The sequence below is a fragment of the Aotus nancymaae genome, unplaced genomic scaffold, assembly GCF_030222135.1.
Source record: "Aotus nancymaae isolate 86718 unplaced genomic scaffold, 86718_ANA_hifiasm-v0.15.2.pri h1tg000020l, whole genome shotgun sequence".
In the NCBI taxonomy this organism is placed as follows: Eukaryota; Metazoa; Chordata; class Mammalia; order Primates; family Aotidae; genus Aotus; species Aotus nancymaae.
Window position 1 is genome coordinate 40,897,532 of NW_026988432.1, and position 24,034 is coordinate 40,921,565.

General features: G+C 45.0%; 1 protein-coding gene across 3 annotated transcripts in view; it reads right to left on the reverse strand.

The window, feature by feature from the left end:
• MOCOS (molybdenum cofactor sulfurase) overlaps window positions 1-24,034 on the reverse strand; it is an 84,835-nt gene that overhangs the window by 53,824 nt on the left and 6,977 nt on the right. The window contains exons 4-11 of one of the 3 annotated variants that reach the window (XM_064379259.1): window positions 22,265-22,331; window positions 20,711-21,352; window positions 20,439-20,486; window positions 18,217-18,293; window positions 15,930-16,129; window positions 7,000-7,116; window positions 4,831-5,295; window positions 934-1,096 (exon numbers count right to left, since the gene is read on the reverse strand). In XM_064379259.1, the coding sequence (XP_064235329.1) occupies window positions 934-1,096; window positions 4,831-5,295; window positions 7,000-7,116; window positions 15,930-16,129; window positions 18,217-18,293; window positions 20,439-20,486; window positions 20,711-21,352; window positions 22,265-22,331 (1,779 nt within the window). Of the gene's footprint in view, window positions 1-933; window positions 1,097-4,830; window positions 5,296-6,999; window positions 7,117-15,925; window positions 16,130-18,216; window positions 18,294-20,438; window positions 20,487-20,710; window positions 21,353-22,264; window positions 22,332-24,034 lie in introns of all 3 variants that reach the window. The other 2 variants (XM_064379260.1, XM_021670033.2) reach the window with 2 other exon arrangements.

The following is a 24,034-nucleotide window of genomic DNA, read 5'->3' on the forward strand; positions in this document are numbered from 1 at the left end:
ACAAGGTATAGTTTGAACATTCTCAATATCACAGAAAGTTCTACTGAACAGAGCAGGCCTATACTTTTTTATAGGTTTGATCGTTTGTAATAAAAATCAACAAGGAAGAATAAAAGCCTGCAGTATACATTATGATGAGTTAAGAAAATAAAAGGAACTTAAGTAAAAAAGATATCATCTAGTTCATATAAAAGTTATACCTTTTTTTTTTTTTTTTTTTTGAGACATAGTCACCCTCTGTCACCCAGGCTGGAGTACAGTGGTGTGATCTGGGCTCACTGCAACCTCCACCTCTGGGGTGCAAGTGATTCTCCTGCCTCATCCTCCTGAGTAGCTGGGATTACAGGCATATCACCATGCTCAGCTTATTTTTGTATTTTTAGTAGAGACAGGGTTTTGCCATGTTGGCCAGGCTGGTCTCGAACTCCTGACCTCAAGTGATCTGCCCACCTCGGCCTTCCAAAGTGCTGGGATTATAGGCGTGAGCCACCACATCTGGCCCCTCTTTACTGTCTGGACTGTCAGATCTTTATCCCTCCTGAAATTTCCCAAAGCAAAAGGGGAACAAACTCTTTGTTGTATTTCCTAGACACGATTTCCTTTACTTTCAGGTTATTTTACCCCATGTTTTCCCTTGAGACAAGGTCTGGCTCTGTCACCCAGGCCAGAATGCAGTGCCACGATCTTGGCTCACTGCAACCTCCGCCTCCTGGGTTCAAGCGATTCTTGTGCCTCAGCCTCTCCAGTAGCTGGGATTACAGGCACACACCACCACTCCCAGCATAATTTTTTAATTGTTTGTAGAGATGAGGTCTCACTACATTGCCCAGGCTGATGGGTTATTTTAATATTTGGTAGAAGCAAGCCACTATTTTACTTTCATATGAGTACAAAAGCTTGGGAGCTGCTCTGTGAAAATGACAGTTTTCCCACCTTTGGCTTTAATGACCATGATCCTTTGCTGCAGGTCGATGAAGGGCTGGATCAGGCAGAGCCGCGGTTCCTGCTTCTGACTCAGGCAAACACCGTTGTGATTCACAACCATCCAGCTCCGGTCATATAACAGCCCTTGGTTTCCTACAGGCCACCTGGTCACCTAAACAAAAAGGTAGGTGTGTCTTAGGCCAGGGATCCCCCAAAGATGGTCATCACCTATTTGCATAGTGGTTGTACAAACACAGATGGACTTCATGAATTCAGCACCCACTCTGGAAGGAAGAAAGAGGGGAAGAGAAGAAACAAACAAAGAGGACAATGCAAAGGAGATGATGTGGGAGCTACATATCTCCCATTCAGCCTCCAGGTCCACACTCCACTCTCCTCCACTTCAAACCCTGTTTTAAGCAGGTAATGCCTGTACATGGTATGACAGAGAGTACAAGAGTCTGCAGTGAAAAGCAAGCCTCCTTTCCTAGCTGGTTCCAGCCATTGCTCTTGTTTTTTGTTTTTTTTCTTGTTTGTTTGTTTGTTTTGTTTGTTTTTAAGACAGAGTCTTGCTATGTCACCCAGGCTGGAGTGCAGTGGTGCAATCTCAGCTCGCTGAAACCTCCACCTCCTGGGTTTAAGCTATTCTCCTGCCTCAGCCTCCTAAGTAACTGGAATTACAGGTGCCTGCCACCATGCCCAGCTAATTTTTGTATTTTTAGTAAAGATAGGGTTTCACCATGTTAGCCAGGCTGGTCTTGAACTCCTGACCTCAAGTGATCTGCCTGCCTTTGCCTCCCAAAGTGCTGGGATTATAGGCATGAGCCACCACACCCAGCCCTTTGCTCTTGTATATCCTTCCTTAGCAGTGGTGCCTATCCAGGTATTTCAAAATAGTATAGAAGTATTTCTCTACTAAAAATGCAAAAAATTAGCCAGACAAATTGCTTGAACCTGGGAAGCGGAGGTTGCAGTGAGCCGAGATCACTTCATTGCACTCCAGCCTGGGTGACAAGAGAGAGACTCTGTCTCAAATAAAAAATAAAAATTAAAAATAAAATAAATAAAGTGAGTAGAGCCAAGCATGGTGACTCATGTCTAGAATGCCAGCACTTTGGGAGGTTGAGGCAGGGGGATCACTTGAGGCCAGGAGTTTGAGACCAGTCTGATCAACATAGCAAGACCCTGTCTCTAAAAAGAAATGCAAATTAAAAAGTAGCCTGGCATGGTGAGGTGGGCCCATAGTCTCAGCTACTCAAGAGGCAGAGGTGGGAGGATAGATTGAGACCAGGAGTTCAAAACTGCAGTGAGCTTTGATGACACCACTGTACCCCATCCTGGGTGAGAGAGTGAGATCCCATCTTGAAAAAATAATAATAATCAAATGAATAAATGAATAAAGTGAGTAGCAAGTAAGAAATCTTTCAGCACAGAATAAAGCTTTCCTGAGAAACTAGTTTTAAATTGTTTCCTCAAAAAGACGCTGGCTTTTTCAAAGACCAAAAAAACAAGGTACAAACGTTCTTCCTGGTGGTGTGTTTCTCTAAAAGAAAAAAAAAAGCTAATATTAAATGTGATGGAGTCTGCTGATGGAAAAAAATAAAACCACCAGTTAGGTGGGTATAGGTATCAAGAGCTGCCATCACAGAATAACAAGATGCATTGATTGTTTCTAATTTTGCTTGTTTTCCTTCCAACAGGGTCTCTGAAGTGCAGTTTCCCAGCCTACAGCTGACCTGTACAAGAGGTGTACCTGCCCCACCAGGGGCTCCCTCCTGCAGCTCCTTCCACCACACCTCTGGGTTCACCTCCCACAGATGTGAAACCTTATCGCCCCATCCTGCTTTTGCAAGATGGTGAGATCCTGAACTGATGGAGATGATATTCTTTGGGTTGACCGTTCTAGCAGGAACAGTCAGCTGTGGAGCAATAGAAGCAGTTTCATGCAGTTGTGAGAAGGTCCCAAGCTTAGAAACAGTGGCCCACATCGAAGAAAGGCTGCAGCATCCTCACAAGATGTCATGGTGGTTCCCTAAGCCATCTGGGGGTTTAATTGGGGATTTAGCTGGGGATAGTCAGCTGGGAGTCACATTTCTCTAAGTTTCATTCGTCCCTTCCACTTATTTCCTAGGCTACTAGACCAATTCACTTTCATCTCATTTCTTCTTTGAACCTTTATTTTAGCAAGGATGTGCTTTCTCTAAGTGCAGAGAGAATTAGTCCAATTGCGGCTCTGCTGGCTTCCTGCCCCTGGCCTTTGTGGGAGTGGTTGTCCACAGGTTAGGTTTTAACAGCACCAGCATGTAACAGCACAGGTGCAGTGTCCCTTCAATGAGGGCTTTTCCTGAGCCAGTGGTCTGCTGAAGAAGGGTGTGTAGACAAAGGCAAAGGTTCAGAGTTCTGACCACAGCCCAGGTCATAGATGTCCCAGCAATCCACATGGAAGGAAGGGAGCCCAGCTACCCTCAGCACTAAAGAGGCAAAAAAAGTGACATTATTTACTGATGCCACAATTTTTGAAGTATATTTTAAGCTTAAATAAAAGTAATTATAGTGCACAGAGCTCCCATAAGCCCTTCACTCAGATTATCTGATTGTTGACTTTTCTGAATCATTTGAGAATAAGTTGCAAAATGATGCCTCATCACCCCCGTTATACTCTAGTGTACATATTCTAAGTATCAGGACACTCTCTGACATAATTGCAGTACAACCATCAAAATTAGATATTATCATTGACATGATATTACATCTAATCAATAGACTCCATTCAAATTCCACCTCTGCCGTCTGCATCGAATCTCATGTGTTGCATACATTTGTGGGGTCTCTAGTCTCCTTCAGTCTTCTCCTGTCCTTCACGCCTTGATATTTTTGAGGAGTACAGTCCAGCTACCTTACTAAATGTCTCTTAATTTGAGATTATCTGAGCTTCCTTATGATTTCTGCATTTTTGGTAGACATGCCACAGAAGTAATGCTACGTTCTCCTCTGTGCATTCCAGGAGACACACCCCATTCCTCTGTCCCAATGTTGGTGATGTCAACTTTTGTCACTTGGTTAACATGGGGTCTATTAGGTTTCTCCATTGTAAAATTCATCAATAAGTAGGTGGTACTTACTAATTAATAAGTTGTTTATAGACAGATATTTTCAGAATATGCAAATATCCTGTTACTTACCAAATTTTCATTCATTAGATTTAGCATCTATTGATGACTATTGCCTAAATCAATTATTGGCATGATGGTTGCAAAGTGGTAGTTTTAAAAATTATTTCATTGATTTATTAGTTGGTATTCTATAGTTGAGTTGAGCTTCTTCTCCATTTATTCACTAATTCATTTTTACTCTCTTCTGGACTCATGGATTCCTGTGTTGCTCAAATGCTCACCACCCATCACAATCAGCACTTATTTTGATGCACACATTGCCACAGACTTGGCCAATGGGAGCTCCCTCAAGCTGGCTGATGTGTCCTTTTGACATATCTTCAGGTCACCTGGGCAAAGTGCTTAACCTCAAAACCCTCAGGCTCCATATCTATAAAACAGGGATAATATTACTGTCCGCCTCATATGACCATTTTGAGGATCAGATGAAACAAATAAGCACATACAATGCTTCAGCACAGAGTCAGCACACACATTCAGTGAAAGTCACAGCTATCATTAATAACAGGAATGACACATTCACCTCTCAGAAATGGTCCTCTCAGGAGCCCCATGAGCAGAGTCATGTTCCAAAGTCAGCACAGACCAAGAAAAGAGAGAATGAGAATGGCTTTTCTCACCACAACACTCTGATGAATTTTGACTTTTTTTATGCTTTTCTTCACTTTATCAAAAAATAGAAAGAGAGAGTAAACAAAGAGAAGCATTTCTGTGCTGCTGTGAAAGTCCTTACCTCAAACGCAGCACAGGATTTGATTGGATAAAGGTAAAGGTTAGTGACAACAGGTGCCCCAAGGGCCCCCTCCAGGACTCCTGCAGCTTTCTCTGAAGGAGTCTGCTGGATTCTGGTGACATCACATACAGGTGGGGCCACAGGTGCAGCATTCATAGCAGTGGGCGGGTTGTTCCAAACCCTGGAGCCTGTGAGGGCATCTTCCCAAGGCAAGAGGCTACGTCTGCGCATGACAGCAGGTGCAACATCAGCCTGGCCCTCTGCCGATGGGGCTCCAGCCTCCCGGGTGTCAGCACAGGCCTGAGGGACAGGCCAGCCCCCTGATGAGTGCAGGCGGGTGTCTATGATGAACCTGAGAAAGGCCTGGGCATCGTCAAGCGTTGACATGTATCCAAATGAAATCCTCACAGATCCTGTGGGCTGCCCATCGATGAGGTCCATATTGTCCCCACAGACATGACCAGCCTAGGGTAAGAAAGAAACACACCAGCCAGAGTGACCCATTTCTCATAGAGACATTGGAAACAGTTTTGCAAAATAAATTTTGTCAATTTTAAAATTAACCCAGGAAAACAGAACTGCAACATTAACATGTGCTGTGTGTCTGAGACGTGGTTTAGCTCTGTACACTCAGGGGACCACTTTCTGGATCTCATTTTGCTCAACTGTAAATTGAGACCAATATCAATCTCAAAGAGGCCATTAAAAAGTTTCATAGAAACACTTCATAGAAAACATTTACCTAGAGCCACGCACAGGGCTGGCTCACAGAGGGGTCAAAACACAGACTAAAGTTTCAGAAGCACCGAGGGGTCGGCCTCAGGGTCTACCCAGGACTGAGATGGGAGAAACATCACTGGACACTCTCATGAGCCTGTCAGTACTGAAGGGAGGCCTGCATCCCTGAGAGCTGCCCCTTGACAACAGGGAAAGTCAGAGATGCTGCCCCTGCAAATGACCAGCCCAGGGCTACTACGAAGGCCAAGGTCAGCTTGAGGGCCCCTGCTGGGAGGTGGGGAAGAAAGGCAGGAGAATCTCAGTCTCCAAGCCCGGCTGCCTGGTGTTGATCACTGGTCAGCACAGTGCATGGAGCTGCCCCGAACATCTTCTTGGTGCTGGATCCGGCTCAGTCACCAGAAGAAATGGAGCCACAGCATTCCACAGGGCCAAATATTCTATCTGGAGCTGTGTTTATTTGTGTTCTGAGCCTCCCTCTCCCTCTCTCCTCTCTTCTCCTCCCTCTCCTTCTCTCCTATCCCTCTTTCTTTTTAAACAAAACTCAGTTCATGGTTACTTGGGATCTAGTATATATAATATTTCAATAATATACAATATTTCATGGCAACCAAATGAAATTCAAATTAGAAACTCAAAGCAATAAAGATTCTTTGCCATTCAAATTATTCCCAATGCAATGGTTTAAAACAGGCTATACCTTGAAGTGAAAAACCTCAGCCCAGGGGAGAGACGGAGGGGGTGGGGACTCTGGGAGATGCAGAATCCCTGGAGCCCAAGAAGAGTTCCACTCTGTACCCAACCTGGATGCAGCTGGCTAACTGTAACCTGGAGGCTGTACCTCAGGAGGGCTGACCCAGGTAAGGCACGCCCTCACACATCCCTTCTTTATTCCCCTCTCTTGCCTTTAAATGTTTGGCCTCAAAGTAAAAAACTAATCAGAAAGTCTGCGATAGAGATAATATCTTGAAGCTTATTTTATTTTATTTTAGACAGAGTCTTGCTCTGTCGCCCAGGCTGGAATGCAATGGCACTGTCTCGGCTTACTGCAACCCTCTGCCTCCCAGGCTCAAGCGATTCTCCTGCCTCAGCCTCCCAAATAGCTGGGATTACAGGCACATGCCATCACGACAGACTAATTTTTGTATCTTTAGTAGAGACAGGGTTTCACCATGTTGGCCAGGCTGGTCTCGAACTCCTGACCTCAGTTGATCCGCCTGCCTCAGCCTCCCAAAGTACTGGGATTACAGGCGTGAGTTGGCACTCGGCCTTCTTGAAGCATTTTCTATTTGTATTCCTTTTCCTTTGTACATGCACAGAGCAGGCACGGGGAAATGAGTCTGCAGCAGCAGCCCCCACTCCAGGCACGCACGCAGTAACAGGTGTCGCTGGGTCTCGCTGACCGGCATCTAGACTGCCGAACCCCGTACCAACCTGAAAATGCTTCCTGACCATCTCACTGCTGATGCCCAGGTGCCTCTGGCAGGCTCCGGTGTTGCAGAAGCAGCCAGTTCGCAGGTGGATGTTGTAAAGACTGGCCATTTTGTCTACCTGCAGATTTAATGTAACATGGAATGAGCTGTTACCAATGTGCAGTTTTATTCTGAGAGTTTCGGATCGGCATTTGGACCTGTCTTTCCTAATAATAAAATGAAGACACAAGCCTGGAACTGTCCTCTAAAATGCCACGATCTACCACAGGTTTGTTAAACACTGTATAAAATGTTTCAGTGAGGCTGGAGATAGTGGCTTCTTGGCATCAGCTGCATGGGTTTGGACCACAGGGCAGGCCCCGTGAAGTGCCGTTCCAAGCAGCCCCGCCTCAGCTCGCAGCCTGGACTCCAAGTGTTACTGTGTCCATGCTGAGTGTGATTGATTTGTTTTTCCGACTTTCTCCAACTTTAGGTTTAATCACAGAATTGCTGTTCAGTCCAGCAGTTTCCACAGCTCTTTCCTGCCCTCTGGAGGCTCTGGGAAAGGTTTGCATTCACATGAGTCCCGGGGGATGTCTGCTCCAGCTCCTCCAGGCCTGAGTCAAGGACTCCATTCCCTCAAAGGCCTGGGGGCCCAGTGAGAGTCCAAGGCCTGGGGGCCCAGTGAGAGTCCTTGCCCTGGGGCTCAGGCTGACTTCACAGGAGGAGTCATTGACCTGCATTCAGGAAAACAAATACATCTTGCTCAGCTAGTTGAGCCTTTGAACTTTTCTTCCTGGGAAGTAACATGTGGGGTGGCCAGAGGTCACTGTGCAGTCAGCCAGGGATCATGGCTGGACAACAATGCCTCCCACAGACCCTTATCAAGATCATGGCAGTCTTCACCTTGGCCGTCCCCTCTGGTGTGTCAGTGAGAAGACGCCATTCTCTGGGTTGAACTTAGAGGCTTCAGATGAACAATTCTGTTTCTTCACTCTTAGCTAAGGGTCCACTGGCATGCAGACCTGCTAGTGAATTCAGGAGTTTCCCGGCTCTGTGAGGTGAGTCCTGGCCACTCTACTGGGCCCGGCCAACTCCATCTCCAGAGTCAAGCTTAGCTTCACAAGGCAACCCTGGGGAGACCCCTGACCCCCAGTCCAGCTGCCACTAGGCTGAATTAGAATCCCTGTGGCCCAGGCCAGGCGCGGTGGCTCACGCCTGTAATCCCAGCATTTTGGGAGGCCGAGGTGGGTAGATCACAAGGTCATGAGATCGAGACCATCCTGGTCAACATGGTGAAACCCCGTCTCTACTAAAAATACAAAAATTAGCTGGGTGTGGTGGCGCGTGCCTGTAATCCCAGCTACTCAGGAGGCTGAGGCAGGAGAATTGCCTGAACCCAGGAGGCAGAGGTTGCAGTGAGCCGAGATTGCGCCATTGCACTCCAGCCTGGGTAACAAGAGCGAAACTCTGTCTCAAAAAAAAAAAAAAAGAATCCCTGTGGCCCCCGTCACCAACTCCCCCGTATTCACAACCAGTTACCTTTGTTGTGAAGCAGGCCACCCAAACTAGGGATAATAAAACAACCACCATTTTATGGGGCTCATGGCTATAGTGTGGGACAAATTCAAATAGGGCACAGAGGAGATATCTCCTCTCTGTCTTAAAATGTCTGGAGTCTCAGCTAGGAAGACTCAAAGGCTGGGAGTAGTTTGGCATCTGGGGGCTGGGATCATCTGGAGACTCCTTTACTCCTGGGTCTTTCTGGTCCCCAGGCTGGGAGGGCTCCAGAATTAGGACTGCCAGCCACAGTCCTGAGCTTGGCTTCTCTGTGTGACTTGGCATCCTTGCAGCATGCATGGCAGCCTCAGGGCACAAGACAGTAACTGACAGGGTAATTCCAGGCTCCAAAGCTAGTGTCCCAGGGAACAAAGCCAACATGACATCGCCTCTTCTGATCTAGCCTTAGAAGCCATGCAGTGTCACCCTCCCGGCATCTGTTGGCTATAAGCAAGGCACAAATCAGCCCAGATTCTACAGGAAGACCCATGGATCCCCAGCCCTCCATGGAGGAGTGTCAAGGAGGCATGGCAGGAGAGGATGTGAGCAGAAGACACTGTTGCAGCCACATTTACCCTTTGTCCTAATTTCCCATTTATGCATCAGTCTCCTCTTGCCCTCAGTCCTGGGGAATCCCACACAGGCCCAGCCTGTGCCCAGCCAGGTGAAGGAGGTTGTTTTCTATGGCAGGATGAGCACAGCATTCAGGGAGGACCGAGAAACCGGCCCAGCCACAGTGCCCTGGAGGCTCCCAGCCCGGGAGCCTTTGTGCCCAACATTTACTGAGCACTTACTTTGTCCTGGGTCCTGTGCTAAGGGATGTACATATTTTATATCTCATTTAATCCTCATATTAACACTATAATAGGGCATATTGTTATCCCCATTTCACAGAGTCTTGGAGAGCTTAACTTGCCCAAGCTTGCAGAGCCGGCAAGAAGCAGACTGCAGAGTGACTTCCACCAGTAGGAGAATAAAATTAGAAGCCTGGATATACCAAAACAAGAACCCAAAGCCTCGTAGGAAGCAAAATTCTTTACACATCCCCTGAAGAAAAAGAGACAGCCAAACTCAACTGATTTTTCCAAAGGCCACCAAAATCCCTGTGGAAATTCCCATACCATGAAGTTCCCTGAACCTGAAAAAAATATAAGTGGATTTTGTTGAACTGGCACAGTTCAGTTAGTCATGCCTTAGCCACAGAATCCATTCACATGGTGAGCTTCCTCTACCAATGCACAGAGGGAGAAACTTGTCCTGTGTCCAGCCCCAAGGAAAGAGAGTTCCCAGACATCTAGACAGACAGCCTCACACCCTGTTGATTCCTCTTCTTGGAGGCTTCTTTTCCACCACCAATCCCATGACTCTGCCACAGCACACACAGTACATTTTTTTTTTTTTTTTTTTTTTTAGACAGAGTCTCACTCTGTCACCCAGGCTGTAGTGCAGTGGCTTGATCTCGGCTCTTGGCAACCTCCATCTCCCAGGTTCAAGTGATTCTCCTGCCTCAGCCTCTTGAGTATCTGGGATTACAGGTGTGCACCACCACACCCAGCTAATTTTTGTATTTTTAGTAGAGACAGGGTTTTACCATGTTGGCCAGGCTAGTCAAACTCCTGACCTCAGGCGATCTGCCCACCTTGGCCTCCCAGTGATGGGATTACAGGTGTGAGCCACCATGCCCAGCCACATTTACTTTTGTTTCAAGAATAAAATTTATGTTACCAATTACCTAGGATAACATATTTAAGAAGGCAAACCTTTTGCCTCTGATGCATTTTCCACCTCACCCCCTCCAAAAACATTTAAAATAATATGCTTCTTAGTAGTGTCAGGGCTGGTTCTGCCAGTACTGCCAGCTAAGGGCAGTGAGGGCGAGGGGTCTGCACAGCTGACATACTCGAGAGACCACCTGTGGCTGTACAGTGTTTGCCCCTAAACACCAGTGAGGACCAACGTCTCCCCCAGAAGAACATTTCCCAAGTGTATTCTTTAGAAAGTTCATGGCTATTCAGAAAAGTGGAGGAAAAGATTCCTTGGGAAATGAATTTTGTTTGGGAAATCTGGAGTTTAACAAATGTGGGTTTGACTCCCTAACTCATTCTATGAGGCCAGTGTCATTTTAATACCAAAATATGGCAGAGATACAACAAAGAAAGAAAACTTCTGGCCAATACCCATGGTGAACATAGACACAAAAATCCTCAACAAATACCAGCAAATCAAATCCAGCAGCACATTAAAAAGCTAATCCAGCCAGGCACAGTGGTGCACACCTGTAATCTCAGCACTTTGAGAGGCCAAGGTGGGCAGATTTCTTGAGCTCAGGTGTTCAAGACCAGCCTGGACAACATGACAAAACCCTGTCTCTACAAAAAATACCAAAAAATTAGCCAGGTGGGTACCCTACTGGGTATCTACCCAAAGAAAAAGTCATTAAATGGAAAAGACATATACACACACATGTTTATAGCAGCACAATTCACAATTGCAAAAATATGGAACCAAGCTCAATGCCCATCAACCAACAAGTGAATAAAGAAAATGTGGTATATATACACCATAGAATACTACTCAGCCATAAAATGAAACAAAATAATGGTCTTTGCAGCAATTTGGATGTAGCTGGAGGTCATTATTCTAAGTGAAATAACTCAGGAATGGAAAACAAAATATCATATGTTCTCACTTATAAGTGGGAGCTAAGGTATGAGGATGCAAAGGTGTAAGAATGACATAATGGACTTTGGGGACTTGGGGAAGGGTGGGATGGGGGAGAGATAAAAGACGACATACTGGATACAGTGTGTACACTGCTCGGGTGATGGGTGCATCCAAATCTCAGAAATTACCACCAAAGAACTTATCCATATAACCAAAAACCACCTGTACCACAAAAAACTATTAGAATAAATTAGCTAGGCATGGTGGCATGCACCTGTAGTCCCAGCTATTCAAGAAGCTGGGATGGGAGGATCGCTTAAGCCAGGGAGGTCAAGGCTGCAGTGAACCAAGATCATACCACTGCACTCCAGTCTGGGCGACACACTGTCTCAAAAAAAAAAGAAAGAAAGAAAGAAAGAAAGAAAGAAAGAAAGAAAGAAAGAAGGGGAAAAAAAGCTAATCTACCAGAATCAAGTAGGCTTTATTCCTGGGATGCAAAGATGGTTCAACATACACAAATCAATATATGTGATTTATCACATAAACAAAACTAAAAACAAAAACCACATGATCATCTCAATAGACACAGAAAAGGCTTATAACAAAATTCAGCATCCCTTCAGTTAAAAACTCTCAACAAACTAGGAATCCAAGGAACATATGTCAAAATAACAAGAGCCCAAGAGCCATCTATGACAAAACCACATGCAACATCATACTGAATGGGCAAAAGCTGGAAGCACTTCCCTTGAAAACTGGCATAAGACAAGGATTCTCTCTCTCACCATTCCTTTTCAACATAATACTGGAAGACCTAGCCAGAGAATTAGACAAGAGAAAGAAATAAAAGACATCCAAACAGGAAGAGAAGAAGTCAAATGATCTCTCTTCACTGATAAGATAATTTTATACTGGGAAAATCCCATAATCTCTGCCCAAAGGCTTCTAGAACTAATAAACAACTTCAGTAAAGTTTCAGGATACAAAATCAATGCATGAAAATCAGTAGCATTTTTAAACACCAATAATGTCCAAGCTGAGAGCCAAATCAAGAATGAAATCACATTTACAATAGCCACAAAAAGAATAAAATACTTAGGAATCCACCTCACCAGGGATTGTATCTACAATGAGAATTACAAAATACTGCTTAAAGAAATCAGATACTACACAAATGGAATAACATTCCATACTCATGGATAGGAAGAATCAGTACTGTTAAAATTGCCATACTGCCCAAAGCAATTCACAGAGTCAATGTTATTCCTATCAAACTACCAATGTCATTTTTCATGGAATTAGAAAAAAAATGATTCTAAAGTTCATATGGAACCAAAAAAGAGCCTGAAAAGCCAAAGCAATCCTAAGCAAAAAGAATAACGCTGAAGGCATCTCATTACCTGACATCAAACTATACTACAAGGCTACAATAATCAAAACAGCATGGTTCTAGTACAAAAACAGACATGTAAATCAATGAAAAAGGTTAGAGAACCCAGAAATAAAGCCATACACCTACAACCATCAGATCTTTGACAAAGTAGACAATAACAAGCAATGGGGAAAAGACTCCCTATTCAATAAATGTTGCTGAGATAACTGGCTACCCATACACAGAAGATTGAAACTGGACCCTTTCCTTTTACCAAATACAAAAATCAACTCAAGATAGATTAAAGACAAATGTAAAACCTAAAACTATAAAAATCCTAGAAGAAAACCTAGGAAATATCATTCTGGACATAGGCCTTGGCAAAGACTTACTGATGAAGACTCCAAAAGCAATTGCAACAAAAGCAAAAATTGACAAATAAGGCCTAATTAAACATTGAACATCTGCACAGCAAAAGAAGCTATGAACACAGTAAACAACCTACAGAATGAGAGAAAATATTTGCAAACTATATGTCTAATAAAGGTCTAATATCTGGAAGCCATAAGGAACTTAAATCAACAAGCAAAAAACAACCTCATTAAAAATAGGCAAAGAACATGAACACTTAACAAAAGATGACATACACGCAGCCAATAGCATATGAAAAAATGTTCGACATCATTAATCATGAAAGAAATGCAAATCAAAACCACAATGAGATGCCGTCTCATACCAGTTGGAAAGGGTATTATTAAAAAGTCAAAAAAATAATATATGCTAGTGAGGTTGTGGATAAAAAGAAATACTTATACACTGCTGGTGGGAATGTAAATTAGCTCAGCCACTGTGGAAAGCAGTTTGGAGATTTCTGAAAGAACTTAAAACGGAACTACCATTGGCCAGGTGTTTTGGCTCATGCCTGTAATCCCAGCACTTTGAGAATCTGAGGTGGGTGGGTCACATGAGGCCAGGAGTTTGAGACCAACCTGGCCAACATGGTGAAACCTCATCTCTACTAAAAATACAAAAATTAACCAGGTGTGGTGGTGCACATCTGTAATCCCAGCTACTTGGGATACTGAGGCAGGAATTTGCTTGAACCTGGGAGGTGGAGAATGCAGTGAGCTGAGATTGCATTACTGCACTCCAGCCTGGGCGACAGAGCGAGACTGTCATGAACAAACAAACAGACAAATAGAACTACCATTGAATCCAGCCATCCCAATTCCTTAATTAAATTGCTGGTATATACCCAGAGGAATATAAATCATTCTACCATAAAGGCAAATGCATACATATGTTCATTGTAGCACTTTTCTCAATAGTAGGGACATGGAATCAACCTATATTGATGACTGATAGATAAAGAAAATGTGGTATATATACACACCATGAGATACTACACAGCCATAAAAAAATGAAACCAGTCCTTTGCAGCAACATGATGCAGCTGGAGGCCATTATCCTAAGTGAATTAACACAGGAACAGAAAACCAAATACTGCATGTTTCTACTTATATGTGGGAGCTAAACATTGAGTACACATGGCCACAGAGAAGAAAACCACAGGCACCAGGGCCTACTCGAGGGTGGAAGGTGGGAGGAGGGAAGATTGAGAAACTACCTATCAGGTACCCATGTAACAGACCTGCACCTGTATCCCCTGAACCTAAAATAAAAGTTGGAAAAATGCCAGGCACAGTGGCTCACATCTGTAATCCCAGCACTTTGGGAGGCTGAGGCGGGCAGATCACCTGAGGTCAGGAGTTTGAGACCAACCTGACCAACATGGTGAAACCTCATCTCTACTAAAATACAAAAAGTACCCAGGCATGGTGGCACACGCCTGTAGTCCCAGTTACTCAGGAGGCTGAGGTGGGAGAATCACCCAAGAGGTGGAGGTTGCAGTGAGCTGAGATCATGCTACTGCATTCCAGCCTGGGTGACAGAGCAAGATTACATCTCAAAAAAGAAAAAAAAAGTTGGAAGGAAAAATAAAATAAAAATAAAGAGCCAGGTACCTCCCTCGCCCTCTCTCTTGCTTCCTCTCTGGCTGCACATACCAGTTCCCATTTGCTTTCCTCCATGAGTGGAAGCAGCCTAAGGCATTCACTGATGCCCAGTCTTCCAGTCAACAGAACCATGAGCCAAATAAACCTTTTTTCCTTGTTAAAAAAAAAAAGTGGGCTGGGTACAATGACTCACACCTGTAATCCCAGCACTTTGGGAGGCCAAGGCAGGATCACCTGAGGTCAGGAGGTCAGGAGATCGAGACCAGCCTGGCCAAAATAGCAAAACGCTGTCTCTAAAAATATAAAAATTTTTTGTACTAAAAATAGAAAAATTAGCCAGGTGTGGTGATGTGTGCCTGTAATTCCAGCTACTCTGGAGACTGAGGCATGAGAATTGCTTGAACCTGAGAAGTGTAGGTTGCAGTGAGCCAAGATCATGCCATTGCACTCCAGCCTGGCTGAAAGAGCAACTCTATCTTAAAAAAAAAAAAAAAAAAAAAGTGGATGCGGATGTGGTTTCAAGGGAAACCCAGCATCATCTTCCAAACATTCAACAATCAAATCTGTTCCCCACAGAGCTGCTCTGGAAGGGACCTTTGGTGCCTGATGTCTATCTGTGACACCCCATCTGGTAACTACCTACCACCATGCCTGAGTGCTCAGTGCAATTCTGGACATTTTAGTGGACCAGGAAGTGAAGTGAGCAGCTTACTCAACTATGGCAAAGACCCAACCATTCCCTACCTGTAAGGCACTATGGGCATTTTTTATGGATATATCTGTAGAAACTACTTTTAGCCAACCCACTATATCCTTTGAATTCACGAGATGCATAAACTAAGGTAGAAATAGGGCTTCTGTGATACTAAATGATGATTTCAGCTTCTCATAAGAAAGGGTTTTTAGTTCCAAACAATATCCAAACAAAGGGTGGTAACAAGCCCCTGATTTTATGGGATGTTGTAATATAGCCTGGCACATCGCTGGAACCACCGGACTCTGGATGACTCTGGGCGTGAAATGACCTCAGCCACAGTGTTCTGTCTGCACTACCTTTCTGTATATACTATAGTATATACAAAAGTGTCTCCCCTGCTGCAAGCTGTCAGGTGTCCCCTTCCACTGCATTCAGAAGAACTGGCCTCTTTCCTCCTACTTGAAAGTTACCACTTTTGGCTGGGTAAAGAGGGCTGAAAAGCAAGGGTGAATGAGGGTGAAAAGGCCTGTGGCTGAGGGCCAGTTGGTCTCTTCAAAAGTGCATGGACTTTGTCACACAGCATTGCTCTTATCTGGAACTCAGACAAGTTGTAACAAGGTCGGCAGGATAAAAAGAAAACCCACCTGGGAGTAACCAATGATGTTCCCTTTGTCATCCAGCACATTAAAATTGATGACTGGACCCTGAACCTCAGGGCTGCTGAAGTCAGAATCGCTGTAAATCCGCACCACAGGGGCTCCATTGGGGTACCGGAGAGAGGACAGGGCCGTGTAGGTATACTGAGCCAAGGTGAAGGTGTGCTGCTTGATATTCTCCATTCCACCTCAAATCAATCATGAAACACAAGAGAATCATGAGCTTTATGTAAATTCATTTTTTTTTTTTTTTGAGACAGGGTCTCATTCTGTCACCCAGGCTGGAGTGCAGTGGAACGATCACGGCTCACCGCAGCCTCAATGTCCTGGGCTCAGGTGATTCTCTCACCTCGGCCTCCCAAGCAACTGGGACTACCAGCACGCACCACCATACCTGGTTAATTTTTGTATTTTTGCAGAGATGGAGTTTCACCATGTTGCCCAGGCTGGTCTCAAACTCCTGGGTTCAAGTCATCTGCCTGCCTCAGCCTCCCAAAATGCTGGGTATACAGGCATGAACCACCACACCTGGCCCCATTAACTCACTTTTAAGAAAACAAGTTTGTTATAACTGGCAAACCTGGACTTCACATTAATGATTTTAAATGCATGTAAGTAGTGGATGGTACTGCCCTTATGACAAATGTTTAGGTCTTCAGTAATGAACAACAGAATTTCTCCATAGGCATTCCTGTCATCCTCTTTTTTTATATAAAATGTGACTTAAATATTTAGATATTCAGACCCTTTGGTAACAGATCACAAAATGTATACTTTTTCTCTAAACATATTTTTGCTGTTTTTATTTATTAATGTTTAAATCATTTTAGCACTACACAAAGCAATGAAGAATACATGCTTCAACATGAATGAACCTTGGAAACGTGCTAAGTGAAGCCAGACACAAAAAAACAAATGTTGTATGATTCTATTTATATGAGTTACCAAGAAAAGGCAAATCCACAGAGACAAAAAGTAGTTCCAAGGGCTGAAGGGGGAGGAGGGAATAGGGAGTTATTGTTTAATGGGTACAGAGTTTCCGTTTGGGATGATAAAAAAAAAAAAAGTTCTGCAGAAAATCAAACACCGCATATTCTCACTCATAGGCGGGTGTTGAACAGAGAACACATGGACACAGGGAGGGGAGCATCACACACTAGGGTCTGTTGGGGAGGGCTAGGGGAGGGACAGCAGTGCGGGGGGAGGTTGGGGAGGGATAACATGGGGAGAAATGTCAGATATAGGTGACGGGGGGATGGAGGCTGCAAACCACATTGCCATGCATACCTATGCAACAGTCCTGAATGATCCAGACATGTACCCCAAAACCTAAAGTACAATTAAAAAAAAAGTTCTGGAAATAGACAGTGGTGATGGTGGCTCAACATTGTGAATGTACTTACCATCACTGAGTTGTACACTTAAAAATAGTTAAAATGGTAAATTTTGTTATGTATATTTTACCACAATTTTTATTTTTTTAAAAAAAGGATCAATTACGTAGGGAAAAAATCAGGGCTTGCCATCTTGTGGACTGGTACAGTCAACCTTTGTATTCAGAGGTACCCAGCCCTGTTAGACCCTGTCACTTGCAGTTTGGGGGCCCTGTTAATATCTTTCCTTGGAAAGTGCTCACTTCTCAGTGCCTGTCTTTATTGACTCCTCCCTTTGTCCTGGATCATGCCCACTCACCTCGTCTGCCCCTAATGTTGAACTAAGGCTAAGGAACTGAAGGATCCCCTTCCTGTGATAAAAGAGCACTGGCCAGGAAAGAAAGCATGCCTCACGTGAAGACTGTCGGTTGGGAGCTCATATGACCTGGGTTGAATCCTAGCCCTCCTGGTTTCCAGCTCCCTAGCCTGGAAGGCGTTTGACCTCTCTGAGCATCAGCTCATTCATAGGCAGAGTTCCCCCATGGGGCACTGGGGAGGACCCAGAAAGGCAAGAGCAGGTAAAGGCCTCAGGATCTGTTACCATTCCCAGGACCCAGGGAGGCTCTTCCATTCTGTGAAGCTAGCAATCTCCTGATTTGGAATGTCTTCTACCTGTTAAAATGTTATTTTAGCTGACAAAACAAAAAACAGTCCAAAAAGCCCCACCTCATTCTCTTGCTCTCTGAAGTAGTTTTGAAATTACTTGGAATAAATATAGCTGCATGGAGTGCCAGTCATGTCCACAGACTCTGTCTCCCTCACCTGAATCACACTTGAGCCAGGGCTCCCTCAAGGACCCAACAACAGGAGGAAATTTTGCAGGGTTAGAAATGTCCACTGACCTGTGAGGCGCTCTAGGGTGTCAAATCCATGTTTTAGCGCGATCACACCAAGGAATGAGATAGTGCCATCTTCAAACCTATAACCACGGGGTGAGGAGAACAGGTCAAGCTGTAGCCAATGCGATCCATGTGCATTTTACGGTATATAATGTGGTTTAGATTTTAGGCTTAGCTGGTCATATGGCTTGGCTTTGTGTCCTCACCCAAGTCTCATCTCTACTTGTAATCCCCAGGTGTCGAGGGATGGACCTGGTAGGAGGTGATTGGATCATGGGGGTGGTTTCCCTCATGCCGTTCTCATTTCATGATAGTGAGGGAGTTCTCACAAGATCTGATGGTTTTATAAATGGAAGTTCCCCTGGGCTCTTCTCTGTCTCTCCTGCTGTCTTGTGAAGAAGGTGCCTGCTTCCCCTTCCACCGTGATTGTAAGTTTCCCGAGGCCTCTCCAGCCATGCAGAACTGTGAGCCAATTAAACCTCCTTTGTTTATACATTACCCAGTCTTGGTAGTTATCTTTACAGCAGTGTGAAATTGGACTGATACAGCTGTAATCTATTAATACCTTCCCTCTGCTATCTTATAAAACATTGCCCTCCCCTTCAGGAGAAGGGGCTTTGTACACCAAGACCTGTCTGGCTGCCTCTGGCCCTGACCCACTCTGCAGTTTTCTTGGGCTGCTTTAAATTTCCTAGGGTGGTCGGGTGCAGTGACTCATGCCCGTTATCCCAACACTTTGGGAGGCCCAGGTGGGAGGATCACTCGAGGCCAGGAGTTTGAAACCACCTGCCTATGCAACATGGCAAGACCCTGTCTTTACAAAATTTTTTTAACTAGCTAGTTATTAATTAATTGGTAATTATGTATTGATCAAATACTTAATAGATTCTTTCTTAGAATAAAATAGGAGTTTTTTGTTTCTACCAAGGGATGTATTTCACTGAGTTATAAAATACATAAAGTTAAGAACACAGTCAAGATGCCCATTCAATACAAACTTTAGGTTGACTATTAAATCTCTTGAGTTCTGGTCCTAAGTTTCTAAAGGGAAAAAATGGCTTATAATGGTAAATAAGTATATTCTGCTTTCTGAGAATATTGGTGTGTCATCTGTTGTAAAGTCATCTACCCGAATCAAAGGAAAGAGGTCTGATCCCCCTAGCCCAACCATGCCCTGGCCCCCAGTGAGCTGCCCCACTTCTCTTGGCCTTCAGGGGCCCTTAGTGGCCAAATTAAATTTGAGGCATCATTTTGTTCTGCCTGTAACTTACATTATGTTATGCCTGGCATTCTTTTCTCACTTGGTTCTACTACATGGTAAATGATCACACTTGGAGTCAAAAGGTTTTACATGCGCATTCCTGTCTTAGAAGTCCCCCAACTGTGGACAAGTCCTAAATAAAAGAGACATTAAATAGCCTCCTAACCTTGATCCCCACCATTCTGATGCATCACCTATTTTAGCTTTAAAAGAACAATATTATCATTTCTACTTTACAGAAAAAACATGAGGTACAGAGAACAAGTTACACGTCCGCTCACTGCTGTTCTGTGGAGGAGTGGGAACTCACTCCCCAGAGGTCCAGCCGCAGGCCTACACAGCTAACGTTGACTCTATTGTCAAGGCCGTGGCCCTGTGTGCAGGACCCTTGAGTCTGTGTGGGGTCCCTAGGGGATCTAAAGCCCTTCCCATCTAGGCCTGAGGCATTCTCTGGCCCCTGTAGGTGATTAGTTGCTACCCAAACCTGTGTCCCCACTGTTGACCCAGCAGAACCCTGGGTCAGCCACCATTTTCAGCCTTGACACACTCAACCTTACAGGTCTCAGCCATCACCATCTGAAAGATTCCTGGGCATAACCCACACCACCTGCCCTTGCAGCCTGGGGAAGAGGCATATGCCAACCACCCAGGCAGAGGCCTCTGGTATTTGAGGGCAAGTGACAGCCTGCACCAAGACTCCTCCGTCTGTAACTCATTCACGGTAGGGCTCACAGAGGCTACTGCTAACACTGCCACAAATCTGGAGGCCTCTGCTTTACCTGATTCTTCCTGCTAAGTGCCAGGCTGAGCTGATCCTAGCTGCTGTAGAACCAGCTGTGCTGTCAATGTGTGGGCAGACTTGCTCCAAATGGTACCACCTTTTAAAGCTATTGTTTCAACTGCTGCAACCTCTTGTCAGTGCTGAGGGCAAAGACCTGGAAGTTCACCATTGAGGGCCTCTCACCTCTTCTGTATGCAGTTCTTATCTGCAGGCCCCAGTCTTCTCACAGCTCTGGAGAAGCCCTCAAACAAGAGCAGAGTTCACTGAATCACCTGTGTCACCTCCAGCCAACCTTTGCCTCCCAGATGTGAGCCCTACCATCAGCCTGTCCCTGCCAGCAACCTGAATTCTCCTGACCCCCAAAACCAGACCTACCCCTTGCATAATCCTCCAGGGGAAACAGGCCAGCCCCCACCTTGCTAACTCCTCTGGTCCCTCCCCTGTAGCAAGGTTACCTTTGAGCCACCGATGGCCTCGGGATGTAGAAGTCTTCTCCCGCTAGGTAGGCAGAGGCTGTGCCTCCTCCAAAGTAGGTCTTCCTCAGTAGAGGAGCCACACGATTATGGACCAGCAGAGCCCCCAGGCCCGTAGGGAACCCGAAGATCTTATAGAAGGAGATGGGGACAAAATCGGCCTGGTGAGCTGACAGATCCAAAGGCGAGGTGCTCACGTAGGAGGCTGCATCGAGCAGCACAAACCACTTCCCAAGTGTGCTCACAGGGCACAACCACCCAGACTTGATGTCTTCTATCCAGGACAGGGGGTATCTGGCTCCAGAAAAGTTACTCTGAGCTGGGTAGCAGAAAAGATGAGGCAACTTGCAGTCTGGGTCGTTGGCTGAAGCACGACGTTCCTTTGCAGACCACAGGTCCTCTGGCCTGACCGGGGTGGACATGACATTCATGGCCATGGTCATGTTCCTCATGCCCACTACGGAAGTGTGGCTGTCGGTGAGGTAACAGAACCGACTCCCACTGCTCTCTGGGCCCTGGGGCACCCATGGAAAGGCCTCTGCCACCAGTTTGAGAGCAGCTGTGCTCCCGGCAGTGAAGATCACACTGTAGTCCTCTGCGGTGGTGTGGAAGTGCGCCAGGATTCTGGAAGAAGCACAGCATCCCCGTAACCCCCGGATCTCAGCCCCAGTGCTGAATGTTTGCAGGCTGTTTTATTTCTATTAACTATGACAGCTCTACCTTCATGGCTAGCAGAAACTCCAGATAGGCTTTGCCACAGCTGAAATTAGGGCAGGGGCAATGGAAGCCATGGGAATGACTTCCAGTTGGCAAAATCTCCTTAACTCCCAAATATCACTGGATATCTCCAATTACACATGACAAAAAGCCACAATAAACTTAATCAGAGTTGATAATACCCTCTCTCCTTGGTGCTTTCTACCCAGCTCTAACATAACAAGGTTTAAGTAACAATCAATCTGTTTAATTGCTTTTAATTTTGGCAACCCTAATAGCAAAACAGTATCACTTTCAAATTTGAAATAACTTGAAATTGTGTTAATAATTTTAAGTACCACCTGGCAATTATTTGCCAGATACTATTATGTATAGAAAGTATAGAGAGCTATTTAACATACAAATACTAGTAAAAAAAAAAAAAAAGGGAAAAAAGACAGGAAGAAAACAAGATGCCTAATAAAGCTTCTTATGAAAAGGAAAACCAGAGAAAGTACTTTTCTTCTTTCTGAAAACAAGACCTAGGCTCCTGGGTCACTCCCTGTCACTCTGTACTGCAGTGTCTCTGGAGCCACACAGGACAGCTGTGTGCACCTCACAGCCACCCACCTGTGCGTCTCATTTGCCCCACACTGTACCTACTCCCCCCTGCCTACCTGAGCTCTGACCCTGATGTTTGTCATCATGCGTGCACTGCCTTTTAGCCTACCGTGATCCTCCTGAAACCAACTCAGAATCTCTGCGGGATACAGGCAAGTCCTAGGAAGAAAGACTGTCCGCCTAGGTATGCCCAGTCAGGCAGGTGTCCCTGATGCTTACCTGTAGCGCACCTGCTCCACAGTGTCATGGGTGAGCTTGCTGCTGATGTTCTGGCTGTGAGGATTACCTGGCGGATTACAAAGACAAGGCCACCAAGTCACTACTTATGGTCTCTCCTCTTGTGTTCCTTCCAAACCCACTCCCTCGGTTTCTCAAAAACCTCAACATAAAACTATCATATTACCTAATAATTCTGCTCCTAGATTTCTACCCCTCAAAAGTGAAAACTTATGTCCATACAGACTTGCACGTGAATGTTCATAGTAGCTTTATTTGGAAAGCCAAATTCTGGACATAATATAAATGTCCATCAATGGGTGAACAAATAGACAAAATACGCTATGTCCATAAAATAAAAAGTGATTTGGCTTTTTGCTGTCTTGCTCTGTCACCCAGGATGCAGGGCAGTGGCATGATCATAGCTCACTGTAACCTCAAACTCCTGAGCTCAAGTGATCCTTCCCTTCTCAGCCTCCTGAGTAACTGGCACTACAGATGTGCACCACTACACCTGGTCAACTTTTTAAAATTAGTTTTTGTAGAGATGAGGTCTCACTATGTTGCCCAGGCTGGTCATGAACTCCTGAGTTCAAGCAATATTCCTACCTCCCCAAGTGCTGGGATTAAAGGCATGAGCCACCACACCCAGCCAGGGAAGTTATTTGCCAATAAAAAGGAACAAACTCCTGGCTGTGTCATGAATGAACTTCAAAAGCATGCTAAGTGAAAGACTCCAGACACAAGAATATACATAATGCATGAATCAATTTACATAAAATGTCCAGCAAAAGACTTGTAGAGAGATACAGAAAGTAGTAGATTAGCAGTTGCCTGGGGCTGAGGGCAACAAGGGTTAGCTGTAATGGGCATGAGGGATCTTACTGGAGGAATAAAAACATCTAACTGAATTATAGTGACAATTGCATCACTAGGTCAATTACTAAAAATCACCATTGGACACCTGAAATCGATTTTTTTAGAGAGACAGAATCTTACTCTATCACCGAGGCTGGAGTACAAGTGGCATGATCATAGCTCACTATAACCTTGAATTCCTGGGCTCAAGGGATCCTCCTGCCTCAGCCTCCTGAACAGCTAGCACCACAGGCATGTGCCACCACACCTGGCTAATTTTTTTAATTTTTGTTTTTTGTAAAGATAAGCTCTTGCTATGTTGCCTAGGCTTGCCTTGAACTCCTGGGCTCAAGCGATCCTCCTACTTGGCCTCCCAAAGCACTGGGATTATAGGCCTGAGACACTGTACTTAGCTGGCAAATTTTATGATATGTTTTACAAAATAAATTTAAAAACCCTCTCCTCACTAGTAAAACCAAATAGGATCGGGAAGAATATTTTAGAGCTGGAAGTCAGCTCAAAAGCAGGCCAGTGCAAGAGTCTGTTCTACAAGTTTCGGAGAGGTGGCCAGTGGCTTTGCTCATTAACTCCAGAGAACGCAGTAACAGCCTCAGGGGGCTGCCCTTTCCTCCAAGCATGAGGCAGAGCCATGAACGCAACTTAATCTAAGTTCCCATTTCCTGTCCTGCAGATCCCACCCCCACTACTGGTACCATTCCTGCAGAAATAACTGATCCTGGCCTCCAAATATGTGAAGGGGGCCACCGTGCAGCCCTTAGTCACCTACTCTCAAGGATAAAGGCCCTGCTCCCAATTTCACTCTTCCTCTTAACTTCTAGTTTTGCTCCCTTCCCGGTATCCCCACCAAGTGTGTCCCAGAATATTATGATCTCCCTCAAACTTAACCCCCAGACA